The sequence below is a fragment of the Anser anser genome, assembly GCF_964211835.1.
Source record: "Anser anser genome assembly, chromosome: 3".
In the NCBI taxonomy this organism is placed as follows: domain Eukaryota; kingdom Metazoa; phylum Chordata; class Aves; order Anseriformes; family Anatidae; genus Anser; species Anser anser.
In genome coordinates this window covers 70,127,557-70,144,588 of record NC_139722.1, presented here as the reverse complement: position 1 = coordinate 70,144,588, position 17,032 = coordinate 70,127,557, and the positions used below count along the sequence as shown (strand labels likewise).

General features: G+C 39.9%; 1 protein-coding gene across 1 annotated transcript; it reads right to left on the bottom strand.

The window, feature by feature from the left end:
- Nucleotides 1-144: 144 nt before the first annotated feature.
- On the bottom strand, nt 145-16,624 carry PPIL4 (peptidylprolyl isomerase like 4). Its single transcript, XM_083829987.1, has 13 exons — nt 16,467-16,624; nt 15,998-16,065; nt 15,847-15,911; nt 14,042-14,159; nt 12,857-12,999; nt 11,999-12,095; nt 11,643-11,759; nt 10,603-10,727; nt 8,519-8,585; nt 7,555-7,666; nt 6,384-6,480; nt 5,635-5,773; nt 145-575 (listed from the first exon to the last, which is right to left on the bottom strand). Exons 1-13 carry the CDS (start codon nt 16,534-16,536, stop codon nt 351-353), a joined length of 1,443 nt encoding a protein of 480 aa, XP_083686113.1. The 5' UTR covers nt 16,537-16,624; the 3' UTR covers nt 145-350.
- Between the last annotated feature and the right edge of the window lie 408 nt (nt 16,625-17,032).

The window sequence follows — 17,032 nt, the reverse complement described above, 5'->3', positions numbered from 1 at the left end:
GCAAGTGCTGAAAGAGCAATACAACCTCCTTGCAGAAAGGAGGCAAGTGCTGCAAATCTCTTCACAGTGGGCAATTCACTTGAGAGCACATGCTTACATTTCCAAAAAGCTTTAGACAACATTCCTTATCGGAGACTCAAATCATTCCACTAATGTGAAATACTTTATTGAAACAAGCTTTTGGGAATCCAGCCTTACTCCAAGTCATACACCGGGAATTCACAGAATCATAAGGCCAAACCACCGACAGAACATAGCTGCTTTCAACCAGTACCTGCACAGTCATATGGCAGCAATGGTGGAAATGCAGGAAGAAAACATTTTTAGTTCCCTTCTCTTTTTCTCCTCCATCATCTGTACTTGGACCTCTCTTTGTCTTTTGATTTCTTTGGACTTCTGCTTCTGTCTGCCTTTTTATCCCAGTCTCTTACTCGGACATCTTCTCTGTATTTGTCTTTATGCTTGCTGTAACTGGAGCCTCTTTCCTGAGATCGGCTGCGGCTCCGATGCCTGTCTTTCTTCTCACTCTTTGTCTTCTCTCTGTAGCGCTCTCCTTCATGTTTCCGATCAGAATCCTGTTAAAGGAATCGGATGCATACGCAGTTACAGACAGAAGAGGAAAACTGCAAAGGCATGAGGAGAACTAGGAAGAGCCAAGCATGGTTCCTCAGCTGTCTAAGGCTGGCACTACCTGAAACATTCACATCTGTGATTATTTGCAAAGGGTAACTCACCATAAATAAAACTGTAACTGTATCAAGACACATCCACAGCTTTTGTCAGTAGGGAAAAAAGCCTGCCTGCCAGACTACTACTTCTTGTATTTCCTAAGGGTCTCGAGCAAAAGCTGGTGATACTAAGGATCCAACTCAGACGGATATTCTCAATCTGTTCATAGGCATCACAGCAGCTTCTGAGGCAGTTTTGGATTTGACTTCTTACATAAGCAATTGAGGTGTTTGATCAGTTTTGGTTCAAGCCCCGCAGGCATTCCAGTGCCGTGAAGATGCAAACCACTTTCTAAGACTTGCCTGAAATAATCCTTAATGGCCTAAGTTATGGGCTTCAGAATAATGAACACCACTGCTTCGAAGACCCAAACTACACACACACACACACACACACAGAGAGAATAAACTCTATGGGGTACGAGTCTATTTAGTTTTAAATGGCCTAAAAAAGGAGAGACCAAGTATGTATTGCATGTGGCCGTGGTGTCTGAGCACAGACACCAAATACTCTCTGAAAAACCACTGCAAATCCAGGTAGGCAGAAATGAGGAAATATTGGATTTCCCTGGCTTTCTGCATAGCGTCACAGAGGGCCCTGCCTAGCAGGTTCAGAGCACAGGAGGGATTTGCTCTGGAGATAAATGTTATGTACCAAAGGAGCGTGGCTGCCAGCAGGACACCTGCTTTGCTTGCTGCAGGATAGGTGGATGGTACAAAACCACTGAGACAGCGTATTAGTGAATGAAGGAAAGGTGGCTGAATTACTCACACTGTGAAATGTGACACTAGTAGGTGATGACACGGTACAGGCTAGAAGACTAGGTGGTGACACCAACACCCAGTCAGGCCAGAGCAGTTTCAAAAAAACCAAGATCCTTTAGAAAGATGCCATTTCCCCTGTAAAGTCACTCAGTCCACTCAAAAAGGTTTTCTTAATAAACAGCACTGAATTTTAACATGTGAACTCCTGCTGGCGTTTTTAAGCACTGCTAGGAACTATTTTGTTCTTACTATTCAACGAAGATATACAGGGAGACACAAAACACAAGAGGGGGCCTCAGAAACCTGCAGGAATATATAAATACAACTTGCTATTGAGAAAGTGGTGGACACTTGATTTGAAAGCATGATCACAAGTTTAGCATCAACGTATCCTCTAGTAGGTTGACACCATTTTTAGTGGGGCTTTAATAACGACACTAGTAAACACAGATCTTTATGAACTATGGAAAAGGTCTGCATATAGTATTTCTTAGTTTCAGATACAATTTTCATTTTTCAAAACTCTAAACTTTTCTAAATGCTCACGGCAGTAACGTTCACCAGTGTGTGGCTAAAACCCAAACCACATTTATGATCACACAAGTTTTATTTATTTTTCAAAATAGTGAAAACCCTACTCTAAGCAGAGCTTTCATCCAGAAAGGCAGTGACCAGGGTGATTCCCAGAGCAAACTCCCAAGAGCAAACACTGCCTTTAGAATTACATAGATAACACTGAAAGACATCAGTTACAGAAAGCAACATGTACATAAATAATCACAGATTTGATCTTTATCTACGTAACCAAAAATTTCTGCTGTTGCTGAGTACAGTAATCTCACTGATGGCCAACATTATTCCACATCTTTACTGTTGAACTCTATTTCAGTACAGATTTTAAAATCTGAATCAACCAAAAAGGAGTGTTGCTTTTAATATTTATAAGCTGTTTATAAGAGCTTTGTCCATTCATCTTCAGAATGAGGGGCAGATTTCCCTATTTTAAAGAGCAACTCTTACCCAATATATTACTAGTGAACCTGAAAGCCTTGGTCTCCACGTTTGGAGAAGAAGCCAGGTTCCAGGTCTCTCTGTGGCAGGAACTGAGTACCCGCCAGAGTGTGGACACTCCAGCAGTGGAGTAGAACAGAACAACAAGACAAAAACATTGCCCAGTAAAACAGATGGTGGGCTTGGTGTGCTGCTGCCTTCAGGGGGTTTGCTGCTGACAGAGAGCACGAGGAGGAACAGGAGAAACCCAGAACAGCGCTCAGCAGAACATCTACAAAGAACATCTACAAAGCCAACACCAGAGACGGGCTATTGGCCAGCCAGAAGCAGAAATCCTCATTTGCAAGTCAGGGCAGGGAAAAGGCTAGTGAAGACTTGAAAGTAATGACAAATTGCCTGCACTGAACGTCACAGAAAAGACTGACTTGCTGAAAGGATTAAAAAAAGCCACAGGGGAATGGCACCAGATAAGCACAATGATCTTTGCAGAAGCATTTAATGTAAAGGTATACGGGGCATGTCTGAAGCTGTGAGTGCCACAAAAAGGTTGTCATAGTAGCTAATATGATCACAGTCGAGACAAACAATACAGTCATTTAAGTCATTTATAGTAATTAAGATAAATTGCATCTTTGTTCTCAAAAAAATTTAGTTATATTTCCCCTTATGCAAGATTCTACCTTTTTGAAGTCTTTGGCACAGGGAAGGGTCACATTTTTAAAATGCTAAGTTACTAAAAATACTAACGGTATTTGAAATTGAATCTTTTATGCTCTGTCCAAGTCAGAAAAATGCTGTTCTCCCATTGGAAGCAGAAGAACATTACTATTTAAAAACAGACTCTTTCTTACTGCTGAAGCCCATATTTCTCAATCCAGGATCACTGCCTCTTACCAGTCAACAAATGAGTGACAATCACCCCATTTCTTAATCCAGCACTGTGCTGGTGAACACACGAGGAAAGAATTATTAAAAGAGGGGAAGAAACTGCTCTGGAAGTTCACTGCTGACTCTGCCAAAAGTAGTTACTTGCCAAGCAGCACTTGAACGTAAATCAGCTTGAAATACCAGGATCACAAAAGCAGAATAAAGATACGCCATCTCTACAGACATTAAGCACACTAATTACAGGTTAAAAGGAGCAAACAAATAGAGACAGCCATTTCAGCAGGAAGATTTTGATCAAACCTAATCAACGTCCAATAAGTAGTAAGAGCAGAAGATTAAAAATGGAAAGATCAATATATTTTTGCTAAAATCGTGAACTGCAGAAATCTGAAAGTCTGGAAGACCCTATGTCTAACAAAAACCCACTGGTTAGGCTATGCTCCTCCACAGAACCAGTTATTTTAAAAAATAAACAATCCAAGCAACCAGAAAAGACACAGAGAAAACTGGGAAGGGACCACAGTCATAATAAGTCATAATACAGATCTCAAGCAGAAGCAATCAAAACGCTGTGCCAAATCCTATCCACAAACCCACACAGTGGTGCAGCCTCTTGCTCCAGACCCACCTCCTGTTACCTACTGAAAGCAAGCCACAGCACCCTACCTCTTCAGCCCTCTGGAATCAAGCCAACAGCACAAGGTTCAAAAATATATTCTTAATACTTCAACACAGAGACTGAAGATTCAGGAAATTGGTGTCAGACTAAGAAAAGGGATGAGTCAAACTACACTAAAAAAAAAAAAAAGGAAAAAGAAAAAGCAAGAGAACAGAAAAACAACTCAACATCATGGAAACTATTCAGAAAATAAAACCCCCTTCCCTTCAGTCATAGCTGAAGCTGGTAGCACCAACTGCAGTTTCGGTTGCCAGAACTTCCTATTATAAGACTCTGCTCTCTCTCAATTAAAATCTCGGACTTACTAAGGGCTCAGGATGGAAGCTTATCTATGAAACACGGTCACTGTGGTCTTTGGCAATTGATTGTGGAAAGTTAACTGCTGTTTTGTTTTAAAGTTTTTACCTCAAAGGCTTCACCTATTTCCAAAATGGGGTTAAGGGAAAACACCTCGCTTGCCTGTACTAAAAATGCTACCATTCAACAGAAAAGTTTCCGTGCTGTTACGCTTTGTGCTGGCCTCAGTATTCACACTGAACAGTCTCCGCCGCAGGAACATGCCCCCCTCCCTGGTTCTTTTCTGAGCTGCCCAGATTATGACCAAATTATAAATTGAAGAAAACAACAACAACAACAACAACAGGCAGTTTGTATGTTCTAAGCGGGATTTGTCAGCTAAGCTGCCTGCAAATTTCATCTGGAAACGGCCGTGCTCAAGTCGCTTTACTGATTTTCTAAATTGGACTGAATACATACTCAGTTGGACTAGATGACCTTTGAAGGTCCCTTCCAACTGAACTATTCTGTTCTATTCTACTCAGTAGATATTGATATTTTTTTTCCTACTTAGCTCATTTCTCCTTAATGCTCAAATTTCAACAGCAGTTACCTCTGCACTTGATATTACAGGCATTCAGTTTCCATGAAACATCAACATCTTGACTACCTCAGGTTCACAGAAACGTGAAAGTGCTGACTGAACAGGCTGCAGTGGAATGAGCGAATGACAGAACTGCTGTCTTCTGGCAATCTCCTCCACAGCCCGAGTCCTACAGCGCTGTACAGATGCAAGTAAAACCCGCATAGAGATGTCGCGCAAATATTTCCAAAACAATTAAGAAAAAAATAAACAGACAATTCAAAGAGACAGTGTTTCTGATTCCACATGGGAGAAAGCCAACACGCACTTCTGGCAAGAAAATAAAAAATAGATTGCATTCATGAAATATCATTAACTTCTGGTTTATGACTGGGAACATGTGAACAACAGGTTCAAAGTGCTGAAGATCTCCTACTTTATGAGAGGCTACACTGCCTCTTCAGGATGTTTTGGCAAAAAGCCATTCAGACATGCCAAGCTTCGAAAGTCCAGAAAGATTTGGGAAACCTCTTTCACAATCAGGCACTGACATCAGCCTTCTGTACATTTACAACTGCTGTATTTTATGGGACTTTGCACACCAGGTCTTCAGTTCAAAATCAGACTTCTTTTTCCTGGCTTACCCTTACTAGGAAAATAAACTGGTATCAAGTTAAATCATTCATGCAAGAAGAGGTGAGCACCTTGTGTTTTTTGGTCCGCTTGTCATCCTCTTCATCTTCAGAGTGGTGATGCTTTTTCTTCTTTTGTTTTTTAGCCAGGTACGACTGACTTGTTTGAGACTCTTCTTCTTCCTCCTCTAGCACAAGGTCGTACTTGGCACTGATAGTATTGGTTAAGGGCATATTTATTACTTAATATCAATAAATATCAGAACACAGAAGTTCATGAAGCAAACAAACCCCAGTTTATCAGACAGTGGTTTATGAAGGCACACAGGTATTGAAATAATCAGCTGTGTTAAAATGACTGAATTCTGCCCTATTCAAACAGTACAGCCAGGTCCCAGTTCTCTCTCTTTTTTTTCCTCCTACCTACAGATCTCTGAAAAAGTTACAGCTTTCTGTTCTCTCATGCTCACCACAAGCAAGGTAGGATTGCAGAACATGATTTACTTACTACTATTTTCTCATTCCAGATGCAGCAGGTCCCAAGTGAAACTACTTAAAACTCTGTTATGCCTTATGTCACTCCACGGCTTTACACTGGGAACATTATTTACCTGCACACAGCGTATTCTGATTTGATTAAATTCACCTTCGTCATTAAATGAAAAAGGCAAAATGTTTAATTCCATCTCAAACACCAGATGGTTATGTGAAGCTGCAGCAAAAATATACATTTGGCAAGCTTTAAGAACAAGAAGTCTTTTCCAGACTGTTTTCATAAACTCTACTTGGTGCAAAAAATACATTTGACCGGAAAAGGATACTCCTGCTTTGGTTTCACCTTCTCTTTCAGAGCAAATTTTGAAGGTCTGTCACGTTCCTTTTCATATTCTTTGAAATCATCCTTGGTATACTGCCCACCTGTCCACAGAAAAATATATTCAACTCACTGCAACTAAAAAAGCAATCAAGGGATCTTCCCAACCCTACAGGGATTCATACAGTTCCAAGAACAACATTAACATCTGGATAACAGAGTAGAAAAGGGTAGGGCAAGTCATGATTCTGTGCTTCTCTTGCTTGCAGATCTCATTAAACAAATTATGGCTTTCTCCTCAATCACATCCAGTAGAGACAAAGCACGAACAGGATCACAAAGCAGGGTTTAGTAACTGGTTTAGTCCCTCTTTGATTACAGGTCTTATGATACACTACTGTTACTGTAAAAGCCTATGACTATTCTCACTATTAAATGACCTTTTGCTCTGGGATGCACAAAGGGAAACCTCTGAGACAGCTACAGCTCTCCACCTGAATTCCTAAGCTATCAAAAAATCATTATGTCTTAAGAGGGGCATCACCAATCTCATTTTCCACCCATTCAGTTGGCAACAGCAGCTCACAGACCGATGTGCTATGCTATGGCAACATGCTGCCATCGCCCGGTCATGCTTGAAACTGCAAGATTAACTGGCTGGGTCAGAAATAGCCCCAAATATCCTCAAACATTTGAAACTGTTTTGTTTTTTAAACATACAAGCTATACAGTCTGCTTGATATAGAGGAGATGAAGAGAGGAAAGCCCTGGCCTGAATGTTCACTTTTTCTTGCGTACACCCAACTGTCATACAGTGAATAATGGAACTAGAAAGCAACAAGGTACTGCCATATTAATGTTGCTGATAAGCATCTTCAAAGGCACCACTTTTAAAGCTTGATATAGGAACATATGATTTACCTGAAAAAATATATCTGTTGAAAGGCAATCCATGGCAATGCAATTTTTTTGTTTCTGATCTAGCCAGTACATGTAGCAGTAGCGAAGAGAAGAGCTAGAAACCTTGTTGCTCTATCGCACTATATTGCCAGGAAAATTTACATCCTGGAAGATGAGATGATTTAAGCTCTTAACAATTGCTTCTCTTTACATAAATACTTATAGTTTAGAAGTCATGGCTTATTCAATTGCGAGGGTCAAAAATCACGTGTACTTACCTTTTCCTTTCCACTTAATCTTTGCAACAGATTGGCTAAAATCCACATGTATCCGTCTGTCATCTATTAGCACGTTGTCCATTTTGAAATAGGCTTTCTCACAGTCTTCCTCCTGATATTAACGTTTCCAGAAATTTTTGAGTCATGATTATATCAAAGGAGTATTCACCAAAGAGCTCAAACACAAACTCAACTGCTCAGTGGTGTACATTTCCCAATGAACACGCCTCATATGGTTTTTTTTTTAGAATTGCGTAAACCACAACAGTTTGTGCATTGTGTTATTTCAAAAGAAATAGTTATGCTTTGTCCCAATGTAAACATTTTAAATTACATTTTTTTCATTTCACCTCTTTAAAAATTTGCCAGGGACAACAGCAACTCACAGAAGTTCCATTTTAAGTACACAATAGGCTAAAGGAACGTGTTCTTGCTTTTCCAGTGTTTTCCAGTTTTCCTCACAGATTAGCAAAGCTATCAGAAAGTCTCTAGCAAGAAGCTATGCACCATCAAGAGAACTTTTACGAGCAATCACAGTGTTAAGAGCAGCATGTTGATAAAGGTAACACCATTTACAACCCCAGGAATTACTGTAGCACTGTACTGTAGACACCTATCCACCTTCTTTCATACTCCCTCCTCTCTCTATACAGCACTCCTCCATTTTCTGCTGGCATTCCCTTCTTTTACTCTTCCTAACTGTTTGAAAGTCCTAATGTACTCAGAAAAACATGGTCCTGCTCTAAACCCACTGGTTTCAAGACCAACTAAGGACATATTCGTATCGTTTGGCTGAATAAAGATTTTTGACTGATTTAGGACCTACAACTTCTGCAACTAAGTCAGTAATAGAAAATGTTAGCTACCCCACACTTGAAGATTTCACTGTTCTCCTTTAGTGGTAGTATACTGAAAATACACTTTGGTAAGCACAATCTACATCCAACACAACTAAAAAACATACCTTCTCAAATTCAATGAAAGCATAACAAAGAGATTCACCAGTCTTCCAGTCTCGAATCACTTCACAGCTGAAAAATTGGCATGAAATTAACATGTCAGTGCTCTCAGAGCAAGACCCATAGGACAGGTAAGTATTGCTTAAAAGGGAGAGTAAAAGTTTTAAAAAAAATGAAAGAAACAGAAAAACAGACCTCAAAGGTATTTTAACACTTGATTCTGAGACCCTTACTGACATGGGTGTTGCTGCACAGGAAAAGTGCATGTGATATTACTGAAGTAAGTAATTATTACACTTAGTTCACAAGTCCTTAACTTGAATTGTAAGCTATGGATGAACTGTAGAACTAGGGATTGTATTGTAGAACTAGGGACAGAACTGTAGAACTATTGGATTAATGAAACAAAATTATTTTCCAACAGTACTGCTTGTGACTGAGTTTTTGCCTTTCACCAGTAAGAGACAATAAACCTCACGTTCTGCTTTTACAATAATTTAAGGGAAGTTTAAACAGGCAAATTTCTCTTCTTAGCAGGCACATTGCTAGCAGCCAATCTTATCAGGCAGTTCACTGGGGAAAAATACAAAGCCTGAAGTATTGGATCAGTAGAAGTAAAATGGGAATAATTACAGTATACTCATATACAGAATCAGAATTCTGACTACAATATGTTGAAGGAAGTCAAACAGGCAACAAGTGCAGTAAACATGGTATTCGTGTGAGACTTGAACCTCCTTTAAGCACACTGAGCAGTTGACATATTAGGATTTGATACACAATTCAAAAGATGATCAAGACAAAAAAAAGGGGGGGGGAGAAACTGAGTGTTCAGACAAGCTGTGTGAATTCCTTGCAGCAGCCACTAATTAAGAGGAAGGTAGGACTGTCTTATGCAAGAACACTTCTCTTGTTGAATTATTCATAAGATCTATCTGAAAGTGGAAGGTCTGCAAAAGAGTTTATTAAACAAACTGATAGAGGAAAAGAAAAGGTGTAAAAGATCTCTACGATATCCAGTAGATCTGCTCCAGTTGTAAGGATGGCGAACACAGTATCAGACACACGCACACACACTACGGAGTGTAGTGAAAGATCTGGTAGAGTGCAGATCTGCGTGCCTGCTGCCAGTACTGCACAAATTTGTAGGAACGGGACACAGAAATGACTTAGTGGGCATCTGAATAAATAGGACCTACCCAAGACTATCTGAATAAATCTAACCAAAGTTCTTTGAAAGGGTCAACATGCCTATGCAAGACAGTGAGCCACTTTGAAATCCCTCTGGAAATTCTAAGAAACTCCTGCACCAAAGGGTTTTAGTGAAATTAAGCAGTAATGGTATAAGAAAGATCTTTGTATCGATAAAAATGTGCAAGGCAGGGTAAAGTAAATAGTTCTCATTGAGGAAGCAAGGAGGTCACCCATGGAGTTTGCTAAGGATAGTAAATTGTTAAAGGTGATAAAAATAAAGACTGAAAAAAAATTGCGAAGTTCCTAGGAGTTCAACTGAATAACAAAAGAGCAAATGATATTCAATGTAGATAAATGCAAGAGGATGAGCATGGGTGGGGGGATCCTAACTGTGCATTGTGAAAAAGGCTCTGAGTTGGCAATTAGCACTAAAGAGTAAGATTCTAAACTCTGTAAGAATTTTTTTTGTGAAATGACCTATTTGATAAAAGTACAGGTTATAAAGCACTTACAGCTCTAGCAATAATTAGAAAAGGTGTTGAGAGCAAAGTGGGGAATACCACTGTGCCACTCTAACGCTGTAACTTCTTTAATATTGTATGCAGTTCTGTTCCTCTCATCTTGAGGTGAAAACAAAAGAACAGAAAAAAACTGAGAAAACAGAAACGAGGTAAGGCAAATTCCTCTACAAACTATGCTGGCTTGTACTCTTAGCCAGAAAAAAGATGATTTGAGGGTATACGATAGAGAGCTGTAGGAAAGTAGGTTTCACTTCACTGTCTTTTGATGTCCAGAGACACCAGAATACTACTTAACAGTCAAACCTAAATAGACTGATGGGTGTAAAGTTCAGTTTCAACAAAGAAGGTTCTCTTCTTCACATTATAATAATTACCTTTTAATTGGACCAAATCGTGAAAATATTATCTCTAGGTCTTCATCTGTGGTCACGGGATTCAGTTTACAAACAAACAGCACGTTTTCTGGTGGCTTGACTTCTGCATCTGGTAAGTCTCCCACCTGTGGGATACAGAAACAGACCTTCATCACTTCTGCCTGAAGTTCTCTATATTTTACTGCCACAAGCACACTGGCAACACATCTTGTGGATGATTTCAGACACATTCCTATCACAAAATCAAAAACAAACACAATATTTTTCTCACTCAATGTCACAATAAGAGTGTTTTCTAAAGCACCTAGAAACAATTAATCTATTTGCAATTCCACCACAGGGATTTCAGGAAAGTCACAAATACTTTCCCACCTTGCTTTCCCTGTTCATAACTTAACAATACTCAGTTCTAATTGATGTAAAGCCTAACTGTTCTTTCTTTTTTAGAATAAAAGTGTACTTTTAGAGCCACTCTGTTCCAAAAATAAAATGGACTGGACCCATTCTTCAGTCTCTATCTGTACCTAAGATAAACTCAAACTCTCTTGAAGTCTGGCAACAACTATCCTAAACTTCAGTTCACCCTACTTGATAAGGATGAGAAGTAACAATTACACAACTTTGTTCAGATAGATGGAAGGGAGGCAGCATTCATGCTTACTAAGAGAGAACACTAGCTTACAGTACGCACAACTTCGATGTTTGCAATCTCTGATCAAAATTCCCTCATTAGAACCAGCAACCTAAGTTCCAGAGGAAAACACAAATACACACACCACCTCCTGTTGAATTGCAGCACTTCTTTACGAAACCTGAATAAAAGACTAGTGATAGATACACAAACAATTTAACGCCACCTTTTACTTAATATGCTAATAAAAAGGTAAATGTACATTAGTGTGGTAACAGGAAGAAGCAAAGTAACACAAGTAAGAAACAGATTCCAGAAAAGATCTTAAGCACACAATGTGCTGTCAGAGATGTTAGTACACTAAATTTTTCATCTCTTCAGGTAAAGGTAAATACAAAAAGATGTTCACCATCTCCAGAAGAATGGCACGAGTTTTCGCTTCTTTTTCTGCCTGAACTTCTTCTATTTCATCTGCAGACCGTCCTTTCAAGTCATCAATTTCTTCATCTGCTCCTATTCTGCCACTCTGAAAAAAATTGAAGGGAAAAAGTAGTTAATAGCAATCCATGGCCAAAACATTCTCTCATTTTCCGAACCTTACTTGGATGCCTTCTGCCTTCCACTTGGCCACCCCCCAATACTTTCACAAAGTATTAAGGACAGGTTCTTATTTTGACCAGTCTCTGCTAACTCTGCGACTAACAGGGATCTATTTACTAAATTCTTTCTTCCAACTTTCCCCAAGAAGCTATCACAAATACTCACATCTAGCTGTTCCTTAGTAGGTTCTGGTGAGCGATCAGGAATAGACAAGCCAGGTGGATCATCAAAGGGATCATCTAAAATTACTGTATGATTAATCCTAATAGAAAACAACATCAAGACCAGAATCAGCCACAAGCAAATAAAACTCTCTTTACCCCAGTAATAGGAAAGCAGCCCTGCTGATTCTCAGTTACACCATAAAAAGCCAAACATCCTGCATACCTGTAAATACTAGAATCAATGCTTTTATAAAGGCAAGGTAGGTGCATATTTTCTTATAATTTTTCTTATTGTAGTAGCTGCTTATTTTCTCATTTACTCTTTCCAGACTAATACATAGCCTAGTAAAGTCTAATATCAAGTAATGTTGCACTTTTTTGCTGCCATCTAATTCCTTGTACTACTTAAATCTAGAAATCACTATTAAAAGAATCATACAAATGGAACAAAACTCCTTAGAGCAACTACACCAATTATTTTGCTCAAATTGTCTTACGGTTCAGGCAGGACAACAATTCCATCCCTGTTCCTGCAAGTTCACATAGCTCTTAAAGACTCCATGAAGATATGGAGTCCATCTGAAAACACATGCCTACACAAACGCTCAGATTTCTGGCTTACAGCTCATATCAACTCACGACAGACTTCCATAATAAATACTAAGTTACTTTGAGAAGAAATTCAAATTCCTGTAAAGGCAGAATCATACAGCATTTTACCAATAATACTGCAATAAAAGAGTATTTTAGATACCATGTACAAGTCACCTAACATTGCCCTATCGATTTAGTTTCCAAAAAGATAGATGTGTTAATTATAGTATAATCCTCCAAAACGGGAAGTTAAATGCAGTCACACCTGATATCTTGATATGGGATAAAATCCTTATCCACAAAGGTTTCATTAATTGTCTTCAATACATCCATGCCTTCAGTCACTTCTCCAAATACTGTATGCACACCATCGAGGTAATCCAGGTTTTCCCCTGTTGTAATAAGAAACTACAAAAAAAAGATACAAAATCAGTAACAGTAAATGGAAAAAAATGAGGGCTTCAGTTTTACCTTAGGAGAGATAAAACTCTCACTGGAATCCAGGTGGAAAAAAAAAAAAAAAAGCCTCTTCCTGACTTCATTCTTAAATGTAAATACAAATGCCATTGCTTCTTCCTAAAAAAACACCTACCAACAATTTTATACTTAGAAAGCAGGAAAATTAACTCCGTATATTATAACAAGTTCTAGCTGTAATAAAACCATAGGTGTTTTTTTTTAAGTTGCTCTTTCTTCATGAAAAAAAATTAATTCAAATGTATGGATATTTCAAGTAAGGCATTTTAATACATAAAAGTGACAATGCATCTAAAATTATTCAGAAATAGTATAGTTCTATGAGATTAGAGCTTTAAATATACCTATAGAAAAAGCTTTGTGCACTTGAACAGGGAACAACATCAATTTCAGAAACTGTTTTATAATAATTTTTTTGGTGTGGGAAGAAATAAAACTTGCACTCAGATAAAACTATACATTTACATTGTCGTAATGCACACTTTAATGTAATCATACAGAGAAAGCTGTGATTTCAGTTTCCAAACTAAGATGAAGTTATAATTGGAAAGTTTTAAGATTATTCTAAAAACCAAGTTCTCCGCTTTACAAGTCCATCTAACTACAGGATTTGTTCTTGCTTAATCTTACTCTGTAAGATTTGCAAAATTACATAAAAGTATCAACAAAAATGAATAAACAAAAAAAAAATAAAGGGGACTGAATTCTAACAAAATTTATAAATTTGAGCTAGGACAGGATTTGAATCAGAGCATCTCAACCTCTTTCTTCTCCGTAATCAAATGCCTATTTGCACCTGGAACACCATGAAAAGTACTTATCTATGGCCCTTTTTGTACATGCCTTTTGACCATATTACAAGATGATGCTCTTGAGATGACATCATTGTTGTTATGCCCTTTTTGCAAATTCAAGGAATTTTCATTTTTCTTACTGAGACGTGCACCAAGACTTCCCAACTCTGCATACTGACCTGTGATCCATGCTGATCACTGCCATTGTTCACCATTGACACGGTTCCTTTTTTCTTGTGCTTAATTCTCGGCACTTTTTCTGCCTCAAAAAATCTGGCTTGATCACCATACAGTTGACTGAAAATACATGGAAAATATGTTATATGTTATAAAGCAAACAGATATTAAAAAGTGAAATTAAAAAATGCCATAAAACAGTAAATGAAACTTTTTTTTTTTTACATTGGCGCAATGTGCACATTTTTATGTACCAGTACAGTTATACAGTTCACTTTATATTACAGATAACAGATTTTTCTCTGAAGCATTTCACAGAGGTTTTTTTTTTGTGACGGCTTATTTGTGTTTTTTAGTGCAGCATACAGTATTTTTCTAGGGCCTGAAGGGAGTACGTATTTTGATAAGAAGGTTCCATCAGAAAAATTAAGCCAACACTTTAAAAGTGCAGCAATTTATGCTTTCAGTTTCTCCTTCAAGACAAACAGAAAGCCACCATATCTGCGTGTAAACTAAGTTCATCATACATACAGGAGTGTACGCAGTAATTTAAGATATACAGAATACAGCAAATCATCAAAACATTTTTAATTTTTAAAGTCTGTCCCTGATTTTTACCTTACTCCATAATTGACAGAGGCATGGTCAATACACAGTTTTGCCCACATATAAGGAACAATGTTGTGTTTGAACTTATTTTGATAAACTGTTGTAGGTCTTTATGAAGAGAAGACTCAAGTCAAAGTTTGCCTGCATCAGTTTCCTAGGTAGCAAGAACAGAAAGCCCAATTCTGTGGATTTCAGCAGTAATGAACAGGTGGAAATGAAATATTGCCACTCCCCATCCTAGCAGCAGAACAGTATCTGCCAATCTCTTATCGCACTCTCCTTCCGTATCTGCCATACTATCGGGCCTCAGAAGAAGACCAAAACAATCCCTATAATAGAAAAGAATGTGAAAATGAACTTGATCTACTCATGTGCAGAGACAGGTCAGGTCTGGCAAGCACGTAAGATTTGCATTTGCTTAGCACAATTAAACCGCTTCCAGGATCACAACAGTTCCACATCAAGGTTTTCTATTTTAAAGGCTCTGACAGACCAGACTTACAAACATCAACATTGGTCTAGCAACACTGGTTCTGTTCAAACTGAGCTATTTATCTCTGTATACCATGCTCCTCAGCACCCCCGGTTTTTAGTTCTACTATGCAATTTTAATTCTATTTTTAATATTAATTTTAAAGGAAACGTACAGAACATACGCACTTTGCTAAGTTCCACCTTACTGTTTGAACTTCTTCAGCTTCTATGTTTATGACCGCTAACATTTTCAACAAGTCAATTTTTAGGGCAACACTATTGCTTTCTTGCACACAGGAAATCAAGCATAGCCTCTGTGTTCCCCTCTTGCTCAATTAAATATATTTTGTTACAAAAATAAAAGTAGTAACAAACTGCTAATGACTGTGCCTTCTATGGAGCAGTTAGTTATGATACTCATCCCACAAAACCAAACCTAGTTGTTTGCTCACTTTTAAATAAGCAGAAATTTACATACAACTTACTATAGCTTTATTTCTAAGGTCAGAGATAGAATACTGTCCAGAAAAAACATCTCAATGGTGGAGGACAGTGTAAGAATTAAAAAAGTATTTGGCTACAATAGCTGAAGAAGCCTATGCACCAACATTTTTTCTTCCCATCAGTCATTATGCCTCGAAAGTGCTGAAGACAACCTAAGCGGGACCCTTTGCTCCCATACGACTTCTCTGTTGGTGAAGCAGCACAAACGTGTTTTACTTACCAAAATACAGACTCGCCTCCACGGCCGGTTCCCATGGGGTCACCAGTTTGTATAATAAAGTCCCTCTGTCACAAAGCAGAACACATAAGATGTTGTTGTTGTATTTGTGAACTTAAGCCAAGGTAAAATATATAGAACTGAGAATACTCACCTGTACATTGTAAATAAGACAATAGTTGTAGTACTTGATTTTGCAGAGCTTCAGAAAATTCAGACAAGCTGTAAGAAATCATACTGACGTTTACTGAAGAGGATCGTGGATATAATAAGTACGGGTGTAACGGATTCAGCGCGTACGAAGCTGCTTTTGGGGCAGACCTGTTAGGACCTACCAGCTGTCAGAGATGCTCTCGGCAGCCAACCTTTCCCCCACCCCCCCGGGGAAGGCAGACCCCGGCTGCCCCATTTCCAACGCCCCGGGACGGCCCCGTTTCTGTGCCCCCCGTGGGTAACGAACATGCCGCTACCAGGCAGACCTCCGTCCCGCAGCCCCGGAGGCGCACACCGCCGAGCCGCCCGCGGAGGCCTGAGGCGGCCGGGCCGGGCCGGGCCGTGCCCACGGAGCCGGCGCCCCCCGGGCCCGTTCGCCGACGCGAAGCCGCCCCCGGCCGCGCTCGTACCGCGGGGCCGCTCCTCCGTGTAGAGGTCGATGACCAGGTCGCCCACCGTGGTCTCCAGCAGCACAGCCATGGCCGCCGCCCGCTCCCTCACGGCCCGGCCCGGCCCGGCACGGCCCTGCCCGCCGCCGCAGGGCCGCCCTCTGGCGGGGCGGAGGAGGAGAAGCCGGCGCCGAGCAGCGCCGCCACAGCTCGCCCTGCTCTGGGAAGGCGTGTTTGTGGGGCACTGATCACAGCGATCACGGAATCACTAAGGCTGGAAAAGACCTTCAAGATCATCTGGTCCAGCCATCCCCCTACCACCAATGTCACCCACGGTGACTCCACCACCTCCCTGGGTAACCCGTCCCAATGCCTGACCGCTCTTTCTGAGAAGAAATGTCTCCTCATTTCCAACCTGAACCTCCCCGGCACAACTTGAGGCCATTCCCTCTAGTCCTATCACTAGTTACCTGTGAGAAGAGGCCGACCCCCAGCTCCCCACACCTTCCTTTCAGGTGGCTGTAGAGAGCAATGAGGTCTGCCCTGAGCCTCCTCTTCCCCAGACCAAACACCCCCAGCTCCCTCAG